The sequence below is a fragment of the Mustela erminea genome, chromosome X, assembly GCF_009829155.1.
Source record: "Mustela erminea isolate mMusErm1 chromosome X, mMusErm1.Pri, whole genome shotgun sequence".
Classification (NCBI taxonomy): Eukaryota; Metazoa; Chordata; class Mammalia; order Carnivora; family Mustelidae; genus Mustela; species Mustela erminea.
Window position 1 is genome coordinate 91779267 of NC_045635.1, and position 27572 is coordinate 91806838.

The 27572-nt window shown below is 38.6% G+C and overlaps 1 protein-coding gene across 2 annotated transcripts in view; it reads right to left on the minus strand.

Annotated features, from left to right (window-relative positions):
• Positions 1–27572, minus strand: part of AMMECR1 (AMMECR nuclear protein 1) — a 114383-nt gene that overhangs the window by 10439 nt on the left and 76372 nt on the right. For both annotated transcript variants that reach the window (XM_032329844.1, XM_032329843.1), the window contains one exon: positions 11886–12000. In XM_032329844.1, the coding sequence (XP_032185735.1) occupies positions 11886–12000 (115 nt within the window). The remainder of the gene's footprint in view (positions 1–11885; positions 12001–27572) is intronic.

Consider the following 27572-nt stretch of genomic DNA (forward strand, 5'->3'; position numbering starts at 1 on the left):
GTTGAGACGAGGAATGTTTCCCTATTTGTGAGATGAGAGTGTTAGACAAAATCAGGTGTTTAACTGGTGGGGGGGGGCTTGGGGCGCTGTGAAATTTATCAGAATTTCAGGGGGTTTCATGCTTCAGCAAGTATGGTTTGGAAAAAGAACAGCTCCCCCGGTGATTTTTATTCTAGGTTAACTAGAAAACCTCTAATAATTGGCCTAACTCTGAAAAACTGTGGCTGTGTATTGAAAAAAAAGTGATTTAGGCAAATTGGAGGTAATTTAGACACATTAATCATTTCTTCATAGGAGTGCATTGTGTTCTTTAACAAAAATATCAGAGATTATAAAGCCTAGTAATTTAGCAATTAAAAGTGGTTATGACCAGCTGTATGATATGTGAATAATACCTCAGTAAAGCTTATATGTATATATGTAAATACAAAGAAGGAAACCTCCTTCTTCTTAAGACCAAACTGGAAGGGCATGCTGACCAAAATAAAAATTACTCATGGATAAAACTGATTGACTTTTGTATTTTCAGAAGCCTCACAAATTTGATACAACAAAAAAATTATCGAAATTCTCCCATTTAGAATCAGTACCGCATTTACAATTTTTAGTTCTTTTCCATGTTCCTCTGATTATGAACGATTGAAATGTACCTGCAAATGGAAATGTAAGTAGGGTGCTTTTAAAGTGAGCCCTTTGGGAAAAATAACTTCTTTCAAAGAAAAAGAAAAAAAAATACACTCCAGAGCAATAGAAAGCCCAAACCAGAGTGACGCATTTCTTCAACCAGAGAAATTGGGAGACTGGCAATCATGTTCTGACCCAAATCAGAGCATAACAGCTTTCTGTCACCTGTTGAGCAACATCACTTTCCTTACTCCCAGAACCACAGACGCCACCAAGTAGTCATACTGTGCAATCAAAACAGGAGAGTGGAAAATGGCCTGCTGTGGTGAATGACAGAATCTGGCCAACCTGTGGAAATCACTGGCTTTGCAAATTAAGTCATCTCCGCTGACAAGAGCACCAAAACGAATTTTGTATTGTTTGAGGGAGGAATCAGCCCCAGCTGCAACTCCAAAATGTAACCCTCATGTATACTAATCAAATCCTCTCTGAGACACAGTGGAGAATCCTTCCACCAAGCAGCATCCCAAGAGAGGAAAGTTCCAGTTGCAATTACCCGCTAACTAAGAGATCATTTGGCTAACCAGGGAACTGGGATTCCCTGAAGCAAACTTCCGCTAAAACTCTACCACAGTGTCATAGTAACTTTCCATTTCTAGGGATGGATCATGATGTAGCATATGGGAAGACTATGTTACCCTCCTACCTCTCACTTACCCCTAACCACCATTGCCCAAAGTATGGCCAGGTAGGCAAAAATGGGAGACTTGCAGATCTAGCCTTATGGGAGCCTGTAGGTCACTGTCAAAGTTATTAGAAGGTCTGAGAAAAAAAAATGCTTTCAAGGCCCATCAGCTGTGATAATATCCTTTTAATCAAGACTGTACTTTTGCTAAGCAAAGCTATAAATCAACTCGAATGGTAGTAAATTAAATGTAGGACTTATAGATAAGAGGATATGGAATTAAACAGAGCTGTATCTGTGTGTGCCGAGAGAACAGTAAGACCCGTTCAACAGATTCCTATTTCATGCTAAAAAGAAAGCCATATTTATTCTGAACCATTACATAGTGAGTGATTTTTATTAACGCTATTCCAAAGCCATTTGTTTTTAACATTGCCCAGAATGATTAAATATCGAGATTAATGTTAGGACCCCCAAATATATCTTGATTATATCAGAGTTGATTATTCAGTTTGGGGATTATGCATCCCCAGCCGCACCTGACCCCATCGTCTTTCCTCTTGTCCATTTCTGTTTGCTCACTCTCTGTCAGAGAGCATGTGGGCACACACAGAGACATACATGCAAATTAATCAATTTTGCTACATCGTAAAAGGTTTGGTAGGAGAAGAGATTAAAAATAATGGCTAAAATGAAGCTTCTAGACTCTCTGCAGATTTCATTTATCCTCGTTATCTGGTCCCTTGTTAGAAATGTGGCTTCATTTACAACTATTATCCTCTAATGCAGTGACTCTTGACACAGGACCGTTTAAAAAGCGCCCCCCTCCCACCCCATTATAATACATATCCATATTCTGCTCCTCACAACTGCATCAAATTTGATAGCCCCTAATCTGTCTATAAGGCAAGTGTTCATCCTGTAAGCCACTAAGAGCACTAGAAACGGGCCTTACTGTTATCTGTGAACCCAATCAACAAGCCAATAACCTCGGATACGCTCAAACATGAAAAGGAGTCATCTGGCTAAAAGTATCAGTGAGCATAAAACATGCTCTGGCTAAGTCAAGTAGGTGCCACATGAGCCTTGGACCATTTGGATCCACAATTACCTCCACAGTCCTGACCCTTAAAACTGAATCTGCCCCTGATCACATCCTGACCATTAAAACCAATTGCCTCCCCAGGCTCATCCTGTCTTAGCACATGCCCAGTAAGCCCCAGTCTTCCCCATTTAACAAATGTTGGGTTTCCTTTGTAAAACAGTATGGCCCTAGCTCACTCCACTGATTTTTCAGTGGGTTCACCTTGAATTTTCGTGTGTGTGTGTGCGCATGTATATCAGGAAGTCAAGGAATCGAAAGTGGTTTGACATGTCTTTGTTATCATTTGGCAAGATATGCTTTGCAATTAACAAAGTAGCCAGTCACTGGTCATTCACATAAGACTGACCTGCCAGACTCAATATGCCAATTCCACTGAACTGAATAAAAGGTCTCTGTTCCTAATGAGAGGAGCTCAGGATATTTGGCACACCCTCTAACCTTTAGAGGCTGGCATCATAGAAGATACACATGCTCTTTCACAAAACAGCCCATGGTACCATAGACAGAAACAAACACTGCATTGGACAGCCCATGGGTCTGACCCAGAGTCTGGAGTTTCTTATATTCTTGGGAGGAAACAGCCATATGTGGTATTTCTCCTAGAAGCCCCAAAGCCACAATGCGACACGTTCCACTTTCTCCCTCATAGCCCCACAGAACCTTCTGCCCACCCCCAACTCAGCCTTCTGAAGACGCTGACTCTTCTCCCAGTGAAAACAAACTCACCATAAAAGAGGAAAATATTCCAAACTTGGGCCTGCTCCAAGTTTATCCTCTTGAATAATTCTTTTTGGGGCAAGAAAAATTAAGATTTTAGTCATAAAGGCTGATGACAATTTGTACAGATCCTAATGAATCACTTCCCTCAATCGCAATCCTACCAAAAATAAAAAAAAATTAAAAAGTAGACAACATATTGTCCAGATCTGCCCATCAAATCCTCAAAATTGGGAATTTACACCACCTCAACCCACCCACCAATTTCCTAAGTCTGAAGTTTGGAAGGTGCCCATCTGATTAACAATGAACACTTAACAATTGTTAGCACTTAACACTTCAGAATCTCACCAAATAATACATTTAAAGAATAGCATTGTCAAAAATCACTTTTTGGGCTCAGTAATTTTTACTTCTGTCAACCTCACCAACCACAAACATGCATATTTTTTTCCTGTTTGGAAAAATAGTACATGCATATTACTGCACACACACACACAAATCTCTTTAGAAAAGTACAAAGGGGAAAATAAAGATGGCCTGCCATCCTAGGACCACCCAGAAACAACTCTTGCCTTAGTGCCTTAAAAAATAATCTCCTGAGCCAACTAGGACACCAAGGACTATCCTGTCGGGTTGTTTTGAGTCTGTTATCTGACCGGTGTCTATAGCTGTCCTCACTTTCAAATCTCCTTTGAGTGAGATGCTTCCAGAAACAGAAGGAATAATAGAAAAATAAGTCAAAGATGGTAACAGGGTAACCGAGTGCAAAGCCACCACTTGAGCACAAGTCACCTTTTAATATATTCTACTCCGAAAACTGCTTCATCGTCTGTGTCAGCGGAAGTTATTTTTTCTATTGTTATTTTGTGACAATGACCTCAAAGACCTCCTAGACCCAAATGCATATGTACTGCTCTTCTCTCAAATCCCTGCAAATGGGTCACCTTTCGCTTTAGAAATTAGTTCAATCTCCATGGGCCAATTCTTGCCTTTTGCAGAGCTTACCAAAGGGCCAATTAGTGCCAAATTTGATTCATGTAGGAGACTCAGACATCTTGTCTATCAGGAACACAAGCCTGCCAATTTATTTCACAAAGGCCACCAAACAACAATCTGATAACATTTACTTTAACTAATAGCAGACACACAGCTCTACGATACCTAAACTAGCTAATAATCACCCCTTATGAACTTTTAAAGAATTAGTTAAGATTTTAAAAATAAAGCACAGCTAATGATGAAGTGCTTTGAAAGGCTAGGAAGCCAAACATGTTTATGTATCATGTGCAAGGAAAGAGACTGTTCTTAGCTGAGGTTTTGCAGAGAACAAGTGACAGCTCAGTGTGCAATTAAGGAAAAAAAAAACCCCTCAATTCTCTGTGATGATTAATTATAATGAGCATTCCTTAAAATCTGAACATCCTGAAGCTTTCCAAGGAAAGTTCAGGCAACACAGGTGACCTTTAAATAAAAAGCCTGCTTTTCATCAAAAGTTAGAAAAATGCATTCCTACCATTTTTTAAGGGGATGAGGAAGGGAGTGAATTTACACACAAACTCAAGTTAGGAAGTGTTCTTAAAACCTAGACACAGGAATCAGTCTGCTTTTCAAAGGTTGCGGGGGGGCACCTCTTGGCCAACATATTTAAGGTGAAATAATGTTGTTTGTCTGATAAGAAATAGGAGAATGTTATATGGGTTAAACTATACATGAGTATCTAGCTCAATGTAGTTTTGCTCCATCTACAAAGAGATTTGTTCCTAAAAGATTACATATGTGTTGCATTTGTGTAAATGGATTAATTTTGAAGTCACCAGGAAGGTAGTAAAGAAATCCTAGAGTGAGTACTTCTGTGAAGCAAACTATCTTTGTCAAGTGAACAGTCACTCCCTAATAGCTTAATTTAGATTTATACATATAATGTTGACTTAAACCAGGGGATGATGCAGTAATAGAACAAGGCATTGGCTGTTAAGAATATTTTGTCTTCCTGAAGAGAATTCTTTTTTTTTTTAAGATTTTATCACAAGTAGGTAGGGAGGCAGGCAGAGAGAGAGGAGGAAGCAGGCTCCCCACTGAGCAGAGAGCCCAATGCAGGGCTCCATCCCAGGATGCTGGGATCATAACCTGAGCCAAAGGCAGAGGCTTTAACCCACTGAGCCAGCCAGGTACCCCCCTGAAGAGAATTCTTTGGTGGAAAGGGAAGATGGGATGTCAAATTTCAAAAATTGGACTGTTTTTCACCTTGGTTGCCACCTTGCTATTTTAAAAGTTAGGGACTTCTTATGACATCTTAGTGGTTAGTGCTGATTCGTTCTCTGGAAGTAAAATGAAACAGAAGCCATTTTAAAAAGGGGGGAGTCACAGAATCACACTGTGTCAGCCTCCAAAGAGACCATGGGTATTATTTAGTCCAACTTCTCCAACGTCCTGGTGAGGAAACAGAGACCCAGGAAAGAGCAGAGTATAATACAACTACTAGGGAAAGGGCTGGAAGGGTCTGTGGATTTGGCGGAAGAAGCAGGGAAATGCTGCCCCCGTCAACGAAACAACATGGTGGGAGAAAAGCAGGAAGCAATTGGAGAAGGCTGGAGAACATACTGCGCAAGCCCATTTTACCAACAGTACCAAAAGCTAATGGAAATTTCCATGTGTTAAATCACCTTCTAGAAGTTACTTCACGTTGTTCGGCTTGCTTTCTCACTAGGTTTCTAATACACTGAAGTGTTGATTCACAGCAAATTCTTACTAGATGGTCAGGAAGCTTGAAGTACTCCTTTCTCCAATGTTCCACAGTACTTGAAAAAAAAAATATTTCTAAATAGAGCACCAGAAAAAAGGCTAAATTATTGTAACAATAGCGATATCTTATACAAAAATCTCAGGGTCCTTCAGAAAATACCATGAAAAGCATTTTCCTAGATATACAAAGCCTCCGCAGTCCCGTATATGTTTTTTTTCAAAGGTCAGAATCTTTTTTTTTTTAAGATTTATTTGAGAGAAAGAATGAGAGCAAGAGAAAGAGCATGAGCAGTGGGGAGTGGCAGAGGGAGATGGAGAAGCAGACTCCTAGGGGAGCCTGACGTGGGGCTCAATCCTAGGACTCCGCGATCATGACCTGAGCCGAAGGCAGCCGCATAACTGACTGAGCCACCCAGGGGCCCCAAAGGTGGGAATCTTAAAAGAGAAGCAAAGCATGGTGTATAGCATAGGGAAAAATCATGAAGGGGGCGGTAGACAGAACATATACGACAAGAAGTCATTTCACTGGGTGAGTCATGCTAAACATCTGTGTCTGAATGGAAACTCTTTTCAGTGGTACATTGAGAGGAGCTAGAAAAATGTAAACCTTGAAGGGGTAAGAAGGAGATTATGACCTTCTAAAATATATGAGAGATAATGACGGTAGTCAATTTACTCATCTCATCTATTTACGCTCCTGAAGGTTGTTACAAAAGTGCACTATTATTAACTGCAACCGAACATGTCAGAAATGGACCTGTGCTCACTCAAGAGGTGTGCTTTTTAAAGTGAAGTGCAGCACCCCCGAGTACTGAGAGTTGAACAAGCTCATGGACAACGACAGATGCTTGGGTACATTAGGGACAAAGCGAGATTAGGGGCTTGGGGTCTAGCTCTGTAGTCCAGGGATAGGTTTTTGATATCATATAAGAATCATGCTGGCCCGCCCCACCCAGCATGGGTTGATTTCAAGTGTTGGGTGCTAGAAAGGAACAGTCTGTCTTAGGGCCACGATGCGCTCCCCAAGTGACAGCTGTATACACAGTTGAGATAGCAGTGATCCAGGGAGCTAGATAGAACTAAAAGTGCCTTATGGCTCGTGAAAAATGTTACCGATCTATTAAAACATGATCTAATGGTCTACTTCCGATTACAGAAAATGTATCTTCCTCATGCCTCCAAAATGATCTGTTCTCTAAAGCACAGAAATAGGAGATCCCCGATGACAATTCTGAAAATACTTTGTCTTCTAGGCAGTAGACTGCAATGTGAGCTCCCCCTGTAAGATCACAGGTTGTATACTGGCTGTATACAAGTTCCTCAACAAGCAAAAAGCTTACTCATTTATATCATCTTGCAAATGAGCAGTCACGAGGTAATAAACCTAGCATCACCCTTCAGGTCAAACTCCGACTGTTGTAATGTCCTTGGTTTTAAATCCTTTCAGATCTTGAAAAACAAACATGTGACTACACCAATTCTAGCCTACAGATTATTTGAGAGGGATTCTACACACTGCAAGAGCTTTTCTTTCTTTCTGAAGCACCATGCCTGTCCATCATCCTGTCATATGGAATTAAGAGAATGCTGTCGACAGAAGAACACCTAACCACAGTCATAATTTTAGTGTCCAGACACAAGGCAGATCACTTCCGATGTCACCCGGGCAGTGCAATTTTCCTCATTTAACAACCATTTTAGCCTGGCAGGTAGATATCTCAATTTACCACTTAATGAATTTTTTCTCCTCCAAATCATTCAACTCTTCATCCTTCTCATACCTACCAGGGCAAGAAGTAGATCATGATAGGGGCAATGATGAGCAATTCTTAGGAGGGTGGGGCGGGGGTTGCAATTTGTCTGTGTGGTCTTTGTGGATGGTTTTGCTGTTTTTAATCACTACCTTGAGAGGCTACCCATAGATGCTCATCTTACATGTTATGATTCTTATGTTGAGGAAATATAACATGGAGGCATTACTGATCATTCTGCCAATTCAACCTTGAAATGAAACCAATTACATCCACTTGTGAAACCATTTATCAGACGTTCCTCATGTTATCAAAGAGAAGCATTCTAACCTCTAAAAAAAAGTCTGATTGCTGTAAATCCTACCTTCCTATTAACTTCCACTCTACAAACAGAGACATGTTACCAAAAGAGAGGTCCCAGACAGGCTCAGTTAAAAACCTTGAGGAAAAGAGAAAGACAGTAGCCAGCCCTGTGGTGGTTCACTTGTTTCCTGATCATTTGAAAATTAGGTGGCTATGACCACTGGTCACGTCCCTCATCTTCATGACCACAGGGATGTCTCTCTTGTTACCAAAGTGACTCACCTCTATGCTTTGGGACTTCTAGACTTTGCTCTCTTCTGCTTTGATCTGGGCATTTTCGCCTCTTTAATTAGGAATTCTATTGCAGTAACACGCTCCACCAGTGGGGGTCAACTCTCAAACGGTACTTCTACCAGAAAAGCCCTAGGTGAGAGGCTTCTGTTAATATCAAACATACCCGTTACTGATCTCTGCCTTAAAAATTCTCTATTAAAATTCTGTCATCATCTCCTGTTTCCCCTGTGGCATCAACATATAGAGCACTGTACATTTCAGGTTAAATTTAGACTTAACTTACGGTGAATAGGGTATTTCATTCTTAGAAGAAAAGTTGTACCTATTTGATAGCCTGAAATTTCTCAAAGTGAAATGTATCCTTTCATGATATAGACTGGACCCCCCTCATAAAGGAAATTTGCAATATGAATCATTAACTTATAAAGGTAAACCATAAACAAAGACTTTTCCACAATCCTTTTTAATAATGACTGTATATTCAATATGATCTCCGTTACATGAACAAATAGGCATATTTATTGATACAAAGACACAGAAAAATAATTTAAAGGAATATTCCAAAATGTTAACAGTGGTTATCTCAGAACAGTGTAAATACAAATGGCTTGCCTTTCTTTATAGTTTTTTTAATTTTCAAAGTTTTCTTCTTCAATAAATTAGAATTACCATACTATTATGGACAATAGGTTTAAATATACATGCAGATGCATATATGCCTTTTTATGTGATAAAATATACATCATGTAAAAATGCTTTGAAAGTGTACAATTCAGTGGCATCAAGTACATTTGCAGTGTCATACAACATCCAGTTCCATAATTTTTTCATTACCCTGAATGGAAACCCTGGACCCATTAAAAGCGGTCACTTCTCATTCAGCCCCTCCCCCAACCCCTGGCTACCACTAACACAGTCTATCTCTGTGGATACACACATTCTGCATATTTCATATAAACAGAATCATACAGTATGTGGCCTTTTGTGCTTGGCTTCTTTCACTTAGCATAATGTTTTCAAGGTTCATCCATGTCACTACTTCATTTCTTTCTACGGCTGATTAATATTCCATTGTACAGATATCCCGAATTTGGTTTATTCATTTATCTGTTGATAGACATTTGGGTTATTTCTACCTTTTGGCTATTATGAATAGCGCTGCTATAAACATTGTGTACAGGTTTTTGTTTCAATATCTGTTTTCATTTCTTTGGGGTATATACCTAGGAGCAGAAATGCCTTGACATATACTTTAAAAGAATGTTTTGAATTCTACTTTGGCATTCTGTGTTTCAAGTAACCAATGCTTTTTCAGAATTATTAAGGATGACCCTTATGACATCATCCCCACATGATAATACCATTCCACTTGTAAGAACTGACTATGGTAATTTTTTAAAGTTCAAGTCACATTCTTGTACTTAATAAAATGCAATTTTCACTCTTACTCTTTGGGGACAAATTTCTCTTATGCTAAATACTTACAACCATGACACACTAACTGAAAAGGACAGTCTTTCCCTCTTAGCATAGCCATTCTAGCAGGACCTAAAATTCACTTTCAAACACTTGTATGTTAAAAGCACAAAAATATATTTATTTTTGTTGTTGTTATTTTAATCGGAAAGCATCACTAAATAGACACCAATATTTAAGCCTCGAGGAATGTATTAAATATACAATATACAAGGTATGAGGGTTAATTTTAGCTGTAGACAGTTCTTGAAGTGGGCTAAAGAAGATGATGGTGGTATACTCTGTGCTTGCCCATATTTATTGAACTACTATAGAATCCTCCCATTTTTCCTTCCCTCCAAATACATGCATGCATATTTATGAAATATACATTCATTTACATGTCAAACATGCTCACATGTTTGCATGTGCAACCCCCCCCCGCCCCAACACACACAACTGTACTTCCAACTCAGTGGTGGCAAGCAAGAGTAGGCGTGTTTTTGTAGCTTGGTCATCTCTAGATTTCAGGCTTTACCCTGTTATGACCCCACCCCCCAGGCACTCTGCAATTCAGAAAGCAGAAATAAAATTCTAGCTAGAGAAGAGGAAGCACTGGCCTTAAAACATTAAAAGAACCACTCAAATTTTAATATTGGTTAATAAGTAAGGGATATAATTTGGGATCATTTAAAAATAAAGTACTGAGGAATGTTTCTATGACATGGGTAGATTTTAAGAAAAATTCAAATAGGAACAATGAACTTATAGAAAGCAATCAGGATTTTTAATTCTGTGAAAATTTTTACCCAATCCAACTTTGCTAGGTTCAACACTATCAATTAATTTTATTTTTCCCATTACAAAACTTCCCTGAATGCTTTCATATTCTGATAATACTCCAAAAAACCCTACGTATTCCAAAACTCAGAAGAAGTCTTTTATCCTACTCTGGGCAGAATGTTTTTTTTTTTTAAAGCTTTGGCCTAACAACAATAATTTATATCATAGGGATTTTTTCCAATGAAGGTTAAGAACTTTAGAAATGTCTTATTCTGTATGTGGAGAACTGAATGGCAGTGGAGTAAGATGTCCAAAGTCTCACAAAGTCTCATGAGCAAATCGCAAACTAAAATTCAAGTCCAATTATCAGGACAGTGATCTGTCCACAAGGCAGAATATCTCAGTTACCATGGGACATGGTCATTCTAAAAAGTCAGTAGAATTAAAACATGTTATAGCATAAAGATATAGTCATGTCATTTATGAGTGTTTATGCGAGAGAATGCTAAGCGCATTACTGAATTCCCATTGTTTCATTCTTGTAGTACTTCTTCCTTTATGCTTGGTACATACTTCTTTTCTCTGCCATTAGACTGAAAGATGCTTTATGGCGGGGACCAGATTTTAGGACTCTTGTGTATGTAGCCCAGTGCCTTGAACCCAGGAGGCATTCAATAATGTATGCACGATTGTGTGTGAAATTTCATAGACATACACTCGACTATCTCCCAGCAACAAGCAAAACAAATCATGCTGATTTGTTTGTTGAGAACCTCTGAACTTCCTTAAAAACCCAACACCACACACTAAAGAATAAAAAATAAGACTAATCTAGGCTACTTCAATCATGACAATGCTCAGAGATCACCGAGATACAACCTTAATATTGTTTGTTAGCAGGTTTAAGTGCATAAAGTAAGGTAGCCAAGAATGAATTAACATGATTTAACTGCAGTTAATGGACACCCTGTTCTGTATCCACATGCTGATTTCCCCAACTGGCATATTATCCTCGCTCTTTGGCTCCTTCCTTCTGAGAAGTTTCCTCTGAGCACCTAACTGCTGGGTGGCGGTTACACCGAAGTACATTAGAATGGAAATAAGAGGAAAAATAAATTCCAATCAGTCCTTTTCACTACTTATTAACAGCTTTTATGGGTGCTGTGGTAAAGTAAAAGGACAAAAATAAACAGCAAATTCAGTTTGGGGATTAAAGCAACACATGGCGCTTTGCCTTAAAAACAAAACAAAACAACTCCTTCACTGATATCTCACTGATCAAATGTGAGGTTTCTTTATTCACCTTCCTCTCCACCTCCACTATAATAAAGAATGGGCTGAAAGAGTTGTTTCCTGGGCCTACTTTTTAACATTTACTCAGGAGTTACCTTCATTTTTCTTTCAAAAATTTCTATAGTCTTACCTCCCAGTCCAAATAATCACAGACATCTTCAAAGTTAGTGAGCAGAGACACTGAGCAGAACAGCCGTGGCAACTCATCCCTTGTCATTGGGGGGAAACGGCTATCTTTAAGGGCACTGTTGAAAACAAAGCAAATATTAAAGCAACCACTAGATATGAGAAAGTCTGAATTTCAAATGCAGACATTTGAAAAAGGTAAGAGATCAAAAAAAAATCTTCAAATGTATTTAAAGGCCCCCAAAGATTTTAGAAGTCATTTTTTTTTCATTCAATAGACTGTTTATTAGCCAATCTTGTAACCAATTGTAAAGAGCGAATCATCAATTACATTTCCTGTACAGTCATTTCCTGGTGTACTTCCCTATTACTTGTAGAATCTGAGACTATTTTTTACTTTACTTTTTGAGAAGAATAAAACCTAGACTAGTGGAAATTTGTGGGAAGACGTCTAGATCTAGGGCTGATGGGAAAAAATATGTATATAGTTAAAAAAAAGTTCATATTAGGTTGTCCATTACCATAGAACAGCACTCAAAGAGTTCAAAAAAGATCAAAATTTCATTTTCTTCAGGCAAAGGAAATCAAAGAAAATTAAAATAATCATGCAAATTACAGACTAAAAATACAAGGATTTCAGGCCCCCTATAAAGGATAATTCAAGATATGACTCAAAAATTGTGAAAGTACAGGAAATTGGGCTAATCTAGGCAATAAAAGTATGATTAGGAGACCATTAATCACATCAATGGATTTCTGAGTACATCAACTCTGATTGGATCCTATAATCAAGGGTAATATACTACAGTGCAAAATTCTAGAAAAACCCTTACTATAAAGGACAAAGATGTTGGAAGACCATAATTCTTCCTGCAATAGAAGAAGAGACAGAAAATACGCAGACACACACACACTCACACACAGAGGCACTGTGTGTTTCCTATACTTTTCAAAGAAACCAGTTCCTGGTCAAGAAAAACAAACATACCTCTGATTACACTTTATACTAATGGCATTGCTGGCATTTGTGCCATGGATATTCAAACTCAAATGTGCTATATAGCAGCCAGGCTTAGAAACTATTTTCATAGATTAATCAGTAGAAATTACAAACTTAGTGCCAACAAACTGCTCGAGTTTTAACAATGTTCCATGGCCTTTAGAAATCATTTAATTCCTTTTTCAGTGACTTCCTCATTGCTGGAGTTTCTTTTTTTTTTTCTTCATTTTTCCATCTCTTCCTTTAGATTCTGAAACACTTATTTTATTGTACAAATGTAACCCCTGTGTTTGTGAGTGTTTTCAATGCATTTGGGTGCTTGCTCTATCCTACTACACAAAGGAAAATGCTTATAGACAGATATGTTCTATATATGCTATAATGGTTTTTTCCCATTCAAGGAGCCAAGATTAACCAGGAAAATCAGGACATCTGTGACAATTTATACTCTGAGAATAGCATTTCACTGTTTTATAATTTTTTGAGCATCCAGCCCTTTTTTATTATTTTTATTAACATATAATATATTATTTCCCCAGGGGTACAGGTCTGTGAATCATTAGGCTTACACATTTCACAGCACTCACCATATCACATACCCTCCCCAATGTCCATCACCCAGCCACCCATCCCTACCCCCCTCACTATTTTATAATTTAACGACATACATTTTCCTACAGTTTGGCCTCTTTTATTTTCCTGTTGGCAAATAAATTTTCATAAAGCATTTTCAAGTTCTCCCTCAAAGCCAAGATAAAGACCTATATGTGTATGTATAACCAATACCCTCTCTCCTAACAAACACAAATACTGAACAGAAACAAAAGAACTTTCAGCCCCTGAACTGAAACTAAAACAAAAGAATCTCATGCATAAAAACCAAAAGGCTGATCACACTTTCCATCTTCTTGCTAAAAAGAAAGAGAGAGAAGGAAGCCTTATACACTTGAATAATGTAAAATGTGATTTTCTTAGAATTGTAGATTTTCTATCATGGTAAAATATACGTAACATAAAGTTTACAGTTTTAACTATTTTTAAGTGTACAGCTCTGTGTGGATAAGCACGTTCTTGTTGTACAACCATCACCAGCATCCATCTCCAGAATTTTTACCATCTTGCCCAACTGAAACAGCATCCATTCCATACTAACTCCCCACTCTTCCTTCCTTCCAGCCCCTGGCAAAAAATGTAACTTACAGACACTTTTCCAATTTCAAGTAATTAGAATAATATAGTTGCTAATGTTTTTGCCATATAATAGCTTATGGAGACAGAATTCACAAACCAATACAATTCACCCATTAATGTATCCAATTGAACAGCTTTTAGTATATTCACGGAATTATACAAGCATCGCCACTCTCCAATCTGAAAACATTTTGTCACACCAAAAAGAAGCCCCATACCCATTAGCAGCCAGGCTCCTCTCTTCGCTCCCCGCCAGCTCTTGGCAAGTGTTAATCCACTTTCTGTCTATGGACTTCCCTACTCTGGAGTATTTCATATTAGGAGAGTCCTACAATATGGGGCCTTCTGTGTCTGGCTTTTTACTGGAATGTTTTGGAGGTTTCATTCATGCTGTAGCATGTATCCATACCTCATCTTTTTAACTGCCTAATCATATTTCAGTTGTGTGGCTTTATCTACTGAGAAACATTTGGGTTGTTTCCACTTTTGGAAACAATATAAATAATGCTGCTATAAACATGCATGTATGAGTCTCTGGGTGGACAGAGGTTTTAGTCTCTTTGGGGTGTAGATACATAAGAATGGAATTGCTGGGTCATACGGTGATTCTATGGTTGACTGTTTCAGGAACTAACAAACTGCTTCCCACAGTGGCTGTACCTTTCATTGCCACCAGCAATGTGTGAGAGTTCCAATTTCCCCGTATCCTTACCAGCCCTTCTTATTGTCTGTCTTTTTAATCAGAGTGCTAGACCTCCTTTAATAAAGAGAGTTATAAAAATCTCTCCCTAGCATTTTCCAGTCAAACAATACACATCCTGAAGTTGCCATATGGTTATTTTCTCAACACTCTGAGGTAAGTTTATTTTGTTTAATTTTTTTCCTAGCAAGCCAACAAAAGGTAAATTTTAGCTTAGTGCAATTCAAACTATTTCAAATCAATGAGATTCTCAAGTACCTAAAATATAACTCCCATAATATGGAGCCTTGTTGCTCAATCATTCTGGGCTTAAAAAATAAAAAAAGAGTTAGAACAATGCATAAGTGGGAGAATACTAGCATGGCTAATAAGAGAAACCGACAATCAGGACGCAAATGTATTAAATTCAAAACTGAAATAGTGAAGGTACATTAGTCATGATGAAAACAGTCTGATTTTACAGAAACAGTCATTCAAACAAGACATTTAATTCTGATATTTCTTTTGTAACTCTAAGTAACTTTTCATTAAATTCATGAGCATAGAAAAATTCCCAAACGTAGGAAGCCCTCAATAGTTCTGAATGCAAATTCCTAGGGGGAAAGAACTAGCAATGAAAGCCTAGCAAGGATTTAAGGGATTATTAAAAAAAAAAAAAAAAAGACAAAAAATGCAGCTGGAGTCTGACCTCAGAGCTGCTAGGCTGGTGTGGATAGCTGATAAACAAGGTTTCAGCCTCCCTCAGCCCTGCTTCCTTTAGCATATAGAATATGCCATGGGGAAGCTGAACCATGCCTCCAGAGTCCGGAAGTGACTTGCTTGAGATGACCCAGCAAGTTAGTGATGCAGGTGGGGCCACAACCCTAGTTCTCTGACTCAAGTCCAAAATACCTTCTAGGATCCACACTTTAGTTGCCACTTTTGAATGGATTTGTATTATTTTTAATTTTAAAATTAAATGTTTGCCTCACTTGGCAATTCTGATCTCATTCCTGTAGTGCCTCTGCCTAAAGAAGATAAATAATAATTTAATAGCATTCATTAGTAGCCAAAGGGTAAATAGAGCCAGACTTCCTGTCTACTGGAAATCTGTAGGAGCAAAAAGGATTTTAAAATATTAATACTGTCCATGGAAAACATTTCAGACCAAAGTAGTATCTGGCAATTTATACTCTATGCTGCCTAAGAAACTGACAAACAAGATCTTGTAATAAATTCATATGAAGTTCTCTTTGCTATAATAGGAAGCCATTTTCTAATGTTTAAATATTGCTGAAGGGGGGGGCACCTGGGTGGCTCAATCAGTTGAGTGTCCAACTCTCTATTTTGGCTTAGGTCATGATTTCAGGGCCACAAGACGGAACCCCGTTTCGGGCTTTGTACTCAGTGAGGAGTGTGCTTGGGATTCTCTCCTTCCCTCTCCCACTGCCCCTTCCCCTCTAAAAATAATATAAATAAATAAGTAAATATTGCTGGGGGGAAGAAACGCACTTATACACAGAACCAGCCAGCTGCTCCATCACCCATGTGATGGATGGGTAAGGTTTAAACAACAGTTTAATTCACATACCAAATTCAAATATATTCAATTCAAATTGGCACCTCACCAAGAATATATTTTACCTAATTGAGAAGCAGCATTAACATCTGTCAAAGTTAATATCTAATGTTAAATAGCACTTTAATGAAAATGAACATTTAAAAAAAAGGAATTAAGAGTTTAGCTATCAAAGAATCAAAGTTTATGACAGTGCCTGGAAGCTATGAGGGGGAAAAAAAACAGCCAAAAAGAGGCAAAATCTTAGCTGTTACAAGACTCATCATAAACAATAGAGCAGGCAACGGAAATGATTTAAATGAATCTAGCTAGCTAGCCATTTACTCACTCGTTCCTTCATTCCATCACTTTCTAAAACTTCGATGACTTTAATCAGTTAAGCAGTGGAAAGTTACCAAACTGAGAAAGGCTTCACATTCCAGGCCATCATTTTTCAGGACAAGGAAACAAAATCAAAATTAAAAATCCCTTTTAGGGGGCGCCTGGGTGGCCCAGTTGGTTAAGCATCCAACTCTTAATTTTGGCGCAGGTCATGATCTCAGGGACCAGAGATTGAGCTCTGTGTCGGGCTCCCTGCTCAGCGCAGAGTCTGCTTGAGATTCTCTCTCCCTCTCCCTCAGCCTCTCCCCCTGCCTGCACTCTCTTTCTAAATCAATCAGTAGATAAAATCTTTTTAAAAATCCCTGTTTGGATAGGTGAAGAAAAGTAAATCAGACATACATTAGTCTGAAATTTAAAAACAAAACTGTTTTTCACAAGGGGTTTCAATCCTCTGGAAATTCTGCCATTCCTCATCAGAGATTCTGGAACAGAATGCACACGTGGCATGTCTGAATTTCGGAAATTTAGAATACTAGAATCCTAAAGCCAGTTCTGAAAAAATTATCCACAGCCTCTCCTTCACATTAAGTAACAATTTTAGTTTTCCATTATGAGAAAAAAAATGATGTAAAACAGAATGCAAAAAATGTAACCATTTATCAAACCTAAGGGTAGAGAAGAACAACAAAGGACATGATTCCGTTAGGTTAAGGAAGGAGGAAGGGCAGTGACCCAAAAGGAAATTTTCAATTGTAAGCCATAGGTAAAGTGTTCCATAACTGGGGGATGTTTTCCCCTTTAAAATAAATACAAGCTACTTAGTGCTCAATGTATATAAACATTAAAACATTAATTTTAATATACATTTCAAAATGTGGTATGATGGGTAATTGATGGGGGACAGAAGAAAGGACTAAGGGATGGAACAAAAGGAAAGGAAAGAAAGGAGGGACCAAAAAAGAGAAAGGTATATATATACAAAGAAAGATGGAGAGGAAGAGGGAAAAAAAAAAAAAAGCGAGAAAAGGAAATGGGAGGGGAAAAAAGGAAAAAAGAAAAAAAATAGACAACACACACACACACACACACGGACAAAAAGAGAAAGCAAGGTAGAGTAAAAGGTAGGAGGGAGGGCAAGCAAAAGTGCAGTAGGTCCCACAGGTTTTCCTGTGTTATTTGGCTCCCATCTTAGAGGATTCACTTAGGCTTTACAGTGTTATCGTCTGCTGCCCTCTGATTAGCCAGCTTAAACGTCTTGAATTGCTCTAATCTCACATTCTTAAAAGCCTTTACTCTCTGTCATAGCTACAGCTGCCCACCAGGAGGGAAGCATACCCTTCCGGCCGCATGCTGTGACAACCACAGCAATATTGTCAGGGATCTGCAGCCTCACCACGAGTTCTCACCTCGCCTTTAAATTGGGAGAATGGGTTGTGGGTCTGATTTAGTGGAGCACAATTAAAACTGGAAAATACAAAATCCATAAAGAAACAGATGGCTACATGCTTAGTGTAGATGGCAGGTGTTCCTCATTTCCCTCCACGTAATGTCCACAATAACGCTCTGTCTGCAGATTTTCTGCATCTACTCTATCTTGGTTTTAGAAATGAACTACTAGGAACAGTTTTGTTTTAATTATTTTTCAGATGAAAAGCTACTGAGTACAATGAATGCAATTTAATTTTCTCTTTATGACCCAGGTTCATCTTTTTTTTTAATTGAGGTACAGTTGACATACAATATTAATTAGTTTCAGGTGTACAACATAGTGATTTGACATTTGGATATACTGCAAAATGATCACCACAGTAAATCTAGTTACCATCTGTCACCATACAAACTGACTACAATATTATTTACTATATTCCCCATGCTGTACAGTATATCCCATGACTCCTTTTATAACTGGAAGGAATACTTCTTGATCCCCTTCACCCATTTCAGTCTGCTCAACTCTCCATTCCCCTCTGGCAACCACCAATCTGTTCTCTGTATCTATGAATCAGGGTTTTGTTTTGGTTAGTTTGTTCTCGTTTTGTTTCTTAAATTCCACATATATAAAATCATATGGTATTTGTATTTCTCTATCACACACACAATACTCTTAAGGTTCATTCATGTTGCACAAATGGCAAGATTTCATTCTTTTCAAGATTTTGTTTTTTTATGGCTGACTAGTAGTCCTGTGTGTGTGTGTGTGTGTGTGTGTGCGCGTGTGTATGATCTTCTTAATGTATTCATCCTCTGATGGATACTTAGGTTGTTTTCCCTATCTTGGTTATTGTAAATAATGCTGCAAAGAACATAGGGTTGTATATATCTTTTTGAATTAGTGTTTCCATTTCTGCCCAGTAGTAGAATGGCTGGATCACATGGCAATTCTATTTTTAATTTTCTGAAGAACCTTCCACAGTGGCCATACCAATGTACATTTCCACAACAGTGCATGAAGCTTCCTTTTTTCCCACATCCTCGCCAACATGTGTTACTTCTTGTGGATTTGGTAACAGCCATTCTGATAAGTGTAAAGTGATCCCTGACAGGTGTAAGGAGACAACTCATTATGGTTGTAACGTGCATCCCCTGATGATTAGTGATGGACAGCATCTTTTTCTATGTCTTCTGGTCATGTGTATGCCTTCTTTGGAAAAATGTCTATTCATATCTTCTGCTTATTACTTAAAAGGACTTTTGCTGTTATTGAGTTGTAGTGAGTTCTTTATATATTTTGGCTATTAACCCCTTATCAGATATATGATTTGCAGATTTCTTTTTCCATTCAATAGGCTGCCTTTTTGTTTTGTTAATGGTTTCCTTTGCTGTGCAGGAGCTTTTGATGTGTCCCATTTGTTTATTTTTGCTTTTTTTCTCTTGCCTTTGGAGTCAGATCAAAAAAAATATCACAAAGACTGATGTTAAGGAACTTACCACCTATGTTTACTTCTAGCAGTTTTATGGTTTCAGGTGTTATATTCAAGTCTTTAATCCATTTTTAGTTAATTTTTGTATATGGTATAAGATATTGGTCCAGCTTCATTCTTTTGCATGTAGCTGTCCAGTTTTCCCAGCACCATTTATTGAAGACGTTGTCCTTTCTCCATTATATATTCTTGCCTCCCTTGCCGCAGATCACCATACATGCACGAGTTTATTTCTGGGCTCTCTATTCTGTTCCACTGATCTGTATGTCTGGTTTTGATTCCAGTACCATACTGTTTTAATTACTACAGCTTTGTGGTATAGTTTGAAGTCTGGGAGTATGATACCTCTGGCTTTCTTTTTCTTCCTTAAAACTGTTTTGGCTACTCACGATTTTTGCTTTTTGTTTTGGTAGTTTCACATAAACTTTAGAATTACCCTAGTTCTCTGAAAAATGCCATTGGAAGTTTGATAGGAATTTCACTGAATCTATAGGTTGCTTTGGGTTGTATGGGCATTTTAAAAATATTAAATCTCCCAATCCATGAGCATGGACTACCTTTGCCCTTCTTTGTGTCTTTTTCAATTTCTTCCATTAATGTTTTATAATTTTTGGTGTGTGCAGATGTTTCACCTCCTTTGTTAAACTTATTCCTAGGTATTTTATTATTTTTGATATGATCATAATGGAATTGTTTTCTTGATTTCTCTTTCTGATAGTTCATTATGAGTGTACAGAAATGCAACAGATTTTTGTATATTAATTTTGTATTCTGTAACTTCACTGAATTCATTTATTAGTTCAAACAGTTTTTGTTGTGGAATCTTCTGGGTTTTCTATATATAGAATCATGTTATCTGTAAATAGTGACAGCTTTACTCATTCCTTTCCAATTTTTGTGCCTTTTATTTCTTTCTCTTGCCTAATTGCTGTAGCTAGGACTTCCAATACTATGCTGATTTAAAAAAAAAATGGGTAGATTAGGCATCCTTACCTTGTTCCTGGTCTTAGAAGACAAACTTTGAGCTTTTCACCATTGAGCATTATATTAGCTGAGGGTTTGTCATATATGGGCTTTATTATGTTGAGGGTATGCTTCCTCTATACCTGTTTTGTTGAGAGGTTTTATCATAAATGAATGTTAAACTTTGTCAAATGCTTTTTTTGCATCTTCTGAGATGATCATAGAATTTTAATCTTTCACTCTGTTAATGTGGTGTATTAGACTGACTGGTTTGCAGATTTTAACTGGAATAAATTCCACTTGATTAAGGTATAGGATTCTTTCAATGTACTGCTGAATTCAGTTTGCTAATATTTTATTGAGGATTTTTACACCTATGTTCATCAAGGATATTAGCCTGTAATTCTTTTTTTGGGTGTCCTTGCCTGGTGTTGGTATCAGAGTAAGCCCTCATAAAATGAGCTTGGAAGATTTCCCTCCTCTTCAATTTTTGAAAGAGTTTGAAAAGGACAGGTGTTAAGTATTCTTTGAATGTTTGTCAGAATTCACCAGTGAAGCTGCCTAGTCCTATACATTATTTGTTGGGACATTTCTGATTACTGATTTGCTCTTCCTACTAATAATCTAGGACTCAATCTGTTCAGATTTCCTGAACATCTTTTCATGATTCTGTCCTGGAAAATTGTAAGTTTCTAGGAATTTCTTCTAGGTCACCCATACTATTGGTATATACTTGTCCACAGCAGTCTCTTAAGATCCTTTTTGGTTCTCTCATATCAGTTGCAACTTCTCTTTCACTTCTGATTTTATTTATTTGAGCCCTCTTTTTTTTTTTTTTCTTGGTGAGTCCAGCTAAAAGTTTATCAATTTTGTTTTATTTCAAAGAAGCTCTTCTTGGTTTCACTGACCTTTTCTATTATCTTTTGGTCTCTATTTCATTTACTTCTGTTCTGATCTTTATTATTTCCTTCCTTCTACTAACTTCAGGCTTGTTTTTCTAGTTCCTCCAGGTATAAAACTAAATTATTTGGGATTTCTCTTTTTTTTGAGGTAGGTCTGTATGGCCATAAACTTCCCTCTTAGACCTGCTTTTGCTACAGCTCATAGATTTTGGTATGCTGTATCTCTATTTTCATAGAATGGTTAAGACCTTCTATCCTGGAGTCAGATATACCTGCATGAGGATCCTAGTTCCATTGCTTACTAGCTGTGTGATATCTGGGCAAAACTCTTAACCTCTATGAGTCTCAATTTCCTCATCTATAAAATGGAAATGCTAACACTACAGAGGTACTATGACAAGTAAATAAAATAATAGTAATAACACCTGTGTAAGTGCCTTGCATACACTAGGTGCTCACTAAGTAATGGCTGTCAAAGAACTTTAACTGTAAGCTTATGCCCACAGGCCCCATATCAGGGCTCGGGGAAAAGGAAGGGAACCCCAAGAATAAGAATGACCCATCAACCTCAATACGGGGGAATCTGATCCAGTTATCTTCTCTAGGAATTAAATGCAGTCATCTCAAGGAATAATGGTCACTTTTCCTGGCACGGTCTTTTTTTTTTTTTTTAAGATTTTATTTATTTATTTGACAGAGAGAGATCTCAAGTAGGCAGAGAGGCAGGCAGAGAGAGAGGAGGAAGCAGGCTTCCTGCTGAGCAGAGAGCCTGATGTGGGGCTTGATCCCAGGACCCTGGGATCATGACCTGAGCCGAAGGCAGAGGCTTTAACCCACTGAGCCACCCAGGCACCCCTGGCACGGTCTTTTTGAAAAGCCTTAATTTCATTTTCAAAATACATTACCTGCTATATGCTTTTTTAAAAAAATATTTTATTTATTTGACAGAGAGAAATCACAACTAGGCAGAGAGGCAGGAAGAAGCAGGCTCCCTGTGGAGCAGAGACCGATACAGGGCTTGATCCCAGGACCCTGGGATCATGACCTGATCAGGGCCCTGGGATTATGACCTGGGTTAGGGCAGATGCCCTAACCCACTGAGCCACCCAGGCACCCCACCTGCTATATGCTTTTTATCATGTGAAGAGCCATGAGGATATAAGAATAGATTACAAAGTAATATATGGGTATAAGTAAAAGACTTATTAAAATCACATACAATAGGAATGCTGAAAGGACTGGTCAGACAAGGTTCATTTCTTTTCTGGAAGGATCTGTTTGACTCTCTCCGCTATTGGTTTACTGGTTATCAAGTCACCCAGAATTACACATAAATGTATAAAAATGAAATGTATACGCATTTTTTTTTTTTTTTTAGTTAACCAAGCTACTACATCAAGTAAGGAGCTTCTTCATTAAGAATTTCTATTATCCCACAGGCATGCATTCATATCTTGCTTTGTGACTCTCAGTGTTCCTGAACTAGATTTTTAAAAATCTCCAGGGAGGGGCGCCTGGGGGGTTCAGTTCATTAAATGTCTGCCTTCAGCTCAGGTCATGATCTCAAGGTCCTGGGATCGAAGCCCATGTCAAGCTCCTGGCTTAGCAGGGAGTCTGCTTCTCCCTCTTTCTCTGCCCCTCCCCCTGCTCCTTCTCTCTCTCTAATAAATAAATAAAGTCTTTTTAAAATTTTAAAAATATCCAGGGCAAGGATTGGTCTTTTATTTCCATACAAGAAATGTTGACCAAGAAATGCAATTCCTTGAATTCTTATCAATTTATCTTGAATGGATTTAAATATATTATTTATCATATTGGTTATGCTTCGTCAAAATTCTTAGGGACAAAACAAAACACTTGCTAAGCAGTAGACACAGAATGAGAAATGAGAAAGTCCATGCTTTCCTCATCTAAACCACTGGTTTAAAGGTTTTGATCTTGTCAGTAAAAAAAGTTTGACCATGCACCCCCAATATGTATATTTATTTACAAAGTATATACATGTACTACCATCACTAGCTAATATATCCTAAGTACAATATATATTTGAGTAAGCTTTGTTGTTAAAGACAGCGTGTATAAATACATATTTTCAGGAATGTTCTTGATCATTTCTTTTTTATTTGGGGGCTGACATCTTGTCAGGTCTCATTAGATCATCTTCATTTTTACTTTAGGACTTGTCCAACTAAATTATAAGGTAGCTTGTAGAAGTGTCAGCTAGCTCCACCATTTTCTTGTCTTTACCTTGTGCCTGTATTATTACTTTTATCACCAATCCATTGTTCCTGGCCGGGAAATCTTTTAAGCAAGCCCCTTGTCCCTCCTGCATGGGTTAGTTTATCTATCTTCAGCTAACCTATGAACAATGGTCAGATGGCTGCAGGAGACTTCTGCAAAGAAACCACTGGCTGAAGATCATACCAAGAACCACGAATCCACTTAACCAGATACATGTAAACTTCAAGATGCTGAAAGCAAACGAAAGGAGTATGCCACTCTCAGTTTCCATCAAATCAGGGATCTCACGTTCCTCAAGATCCCTCATTTAGAATATGGCAGTGAGCTTCAGATATAACCCAAGTGAGGGCACCAGGGTCAGTCCATACATTAAGGATTTGTGGGGTTTAAGTACTTCCTTATATTTTGGATAAGGAAGATCATAGCTTGAATTTCTAATTTTTCTTCTCACCCTGCAAAGGATCACCTAGGTGCACCCCTCTCTGGAGACTGCAAAGGTATAGTTCCTGATCAAATTCTAGGAGACTGGTTCTAATCTACCTAGACACACGATACTATGAGCAAAAACAGCTTTATATACAAGAAGAGCCACTATCTCTGAAGGAGCTACGTGAGCCAAGTACTATACATGTATTACCTTGTTGGAGTCCTCAAAACCTCCCCATTTTCCAGATAAGGAGACTGAGATTCCTTGAGTTCAGTGAGATTAAGCTACTTGTCAAAGATCATAAAACTAGGTAACAGGGTTAACATCTGAACTCATCGGGGCTGCCTGCTTCTAGAGCTCCTTCTCCTTTCGTGGTACCACTTCTAGAATGTTAGCAAATCAACATAAATGCATGCATACCCATTCAATCGGTTTTAAGGAAAAATGTTCCCAGTTAATGCTGCTTCCCCTGGGGTTTCACTGAAGGCTTTAGGTTCTAAGTGTGAGCAGGTTCTGAAGCTTAGATAAATGGTACTTTTTTAAGTCAAGGTATTAGCTTGTTTTTGTTCTCTTGTTTTCTCCATTTCCATCTTGGTGATTCAGAGCTGCTGCCATTGAAAAAGATGTTTAATCTAAATTTAATAAGCCCTATTCGTGGGACATGAAGCCTTCCCTTATTCTGAACCCTTTCCACAACTGGAAATTTCATCTGCTAGAAGGCCTAATAGCATGACCGAAGAACTAGTTTTGGACATCTCTAGACTGGAGGGCCTGTTTCTGATTTTTAACTTTGCTTTTCCAAACTGAATGAACAAGCTCTCTCATGCTCCCAACGAGAGTCCTGCAATTTTTGTCCTCTATTCTTTCCATGGTAATCAGATCTATGAATTAAACCCTGAACTGCAAAACATATGCTGTCACTATAACTTACGTGCCATGTTAGGGTAGTCTGGTCTGACCCTCTGGTTTACTGTCCTTTCTAAAACTGCCAGCCCTAGATGGTATGAGTGTGCTGAGAGCTAGCATGCTGGTTCTCACTATGGGGCCTCTGATTTTCTCAGACGTCACTGATGGGGGACTAGTGGTTAACAAAGGAGAGCTCAGTCAGTCTTCAAGATGAGTTACAAACTACACTTATCAACTCAATTATGCTGAGGAAGAGAGCGAAAAGGAATCCACCTCTCCCCACTACCTCTGAAACGTCTTTCCTTCTTGTTTTTGTTTTTGCTTTTTTCATCTTTATTTTCCTTCTCTTCTTCCTCTCTCCCCCACCTTCTGGATGTTTTTCTCTTTTCTTTCCTCTTTCTACTCTAGTAAGGTAAGGAAGGATGAAAGAATAGTAAAACACCATAAAGAGGAGATGAAAGAAATAAATGGGGTGGGGGAGATAGAACACTAACACAGAGGCCAAGAGCTGCTGCCTCCACCAGACATTGGAACAGGCCAGGGTGCAAGGCAACTACAGGTGTTTACGCTCTGCCACTGGGTCAAGATGACCTGTTCTCTTGGGCACTGGTTTTAAAGTTAGAGCTCAGCTTTTGCACAGCAGATGGATGATAGTGACAGAGAAATGTGCAAGATCCACTGTTTGCTTCTGTCTAGGGTTTTAACGGTAACCCTGAAAAGCAGAATGGGGGTTGGGAAAAAAGCCCAGTGCTTCAACCCCCTCACTGCTTAAACAGGCAATGGTTTTGAATTCGTTCCTGGCTTTGTATACTTTCCAATGGCATATTTCTCTAAAACGAAGCATAACTACATGTCTGTTTTTAAGGCTTCTGCAACCTGCCTTACATGGATTGCAACAGAACTATTTTTTTAAAAGATTTTTATTTATTTATTTGACAGACAGAGATCACAAGTAGGCAGAGAGGCAGGCAGAGAGAGAGGAGGAAGCAGGCTCCCTGACGAGCAGGGAGCCAAATGAGGGGCTCAATCCCAGGACCCCGAGATCATGACCTGAGCCGAAGGCAGAGGCTTTAACCCACTGAGCCACCCAGGTGCCCCATAATGGAACTATTTTAATTTCTATCACTGTGTGATATCTTTGGGGGAAAAGTATCAATCGTTCCTATCATCTTTGTTTTATATGATTCTTCATAGTTTCCAAAGGGTCTTCACATCTTTTAGCCTAGCTGACCTTCAAAACAGCCCCATGAAGTAGACCAAGTGAAAGCTACATTACATTAGAAACCATAATAGGTGTCCTTGAAGAACAAGGTCCGCTATAGTCATAGAGTCATCCAATGTCAGTGCTACAAGCACTCAAGAGATCACCCACTATCACTCTTCATTTGACATTTCGGGGAACTAGAGCAGAAAGTGACTAAACTCTGCATCTCCTGACTTCCATCATCCCCCATCCACTGACCTCTCACGTATCTGTTGACCTACTCTGTCTTAGTCCAATAACACTCCAAAACGGATGTTCAACGAGCAAAGAAGAAAATGCCAAAGGGCACCAGGGAAGAGCTAAAACAGTAAAGCAGTGAGCTTCCCGGCATAACTCAACACTAGCAGGCACGTGGCACTTGTCTTCATGCTGAAGCCATGCGGAATTTCGAAACTGAGCAGAACAGGGTTGGGGAAAGAGCAGAGCACTGTGATGGTGGCAACTGTGGTCTTCACTAGTCCCCTCCTTTACGTTTCTAATTCACTCCCTCGTCTCACTTTATTCTTACACACCTAGTAGGAGTCGCTTTTTTCCTCATTATGCTTCTTCTTCTTTGCTCTTTTTTCCCCCTTGCAGTCCATCCATTCTGTCCCCTCAATTCTCCCTAATTGCTGAGCTACAGAGAAGGAATGTTCAGCAGGAAAGTTAGACACTTTTGTTTTTGTTTTTAAATAGGGTATTTAGGGATGCCTGGGTGGCCCAGTCAGTTAAACATCTGCCTTCCGCTCAAGTCATGATTTCAGAGTCCTAGAATCAAGTCCTGCATCAGGCTCCTAGCTCAGTGGGGAGCCAGCTTCTCTCTCTGCCTACCCCTCCCCCTGCTTGTGCTTGCTTTCTCTCTCTCTCTCTGACATATAAATAAAATCTTTTTAAAAAATAGGGTATTTAATGCCCTTTTATCAAGCTCTAACAATGAGAGAATCTGTCCCTGTTGTAAATGCTACTCACTGCATGTTCTGGTTGTGTGTATATAAATATGTCAAATTAATTTTCTAAGATTTATTTATTTATTTTAGAAAAAGAGAGAGAGCATGCATATGAGCAAGGGGAAAGGCAGAGGGACAGAGAGAACCCTCAAGCAGTCCATGAGTAGCTCAAAGAGCCTGACACACGGCTCAGGGCTCAATCCCAGGACCTTGAGATCATGACCTGAACCAAAATCAAAAGTCAGCCATTTAACTGACTAAGCTACCCAGACACCCCTAAAAATGTAAATTATAAGCTGGTTAGGGAAAGATGACCTCCATGCCCATTTTCAAGTAAATATCACAATGCCACACATAGACTGAGGATGAGA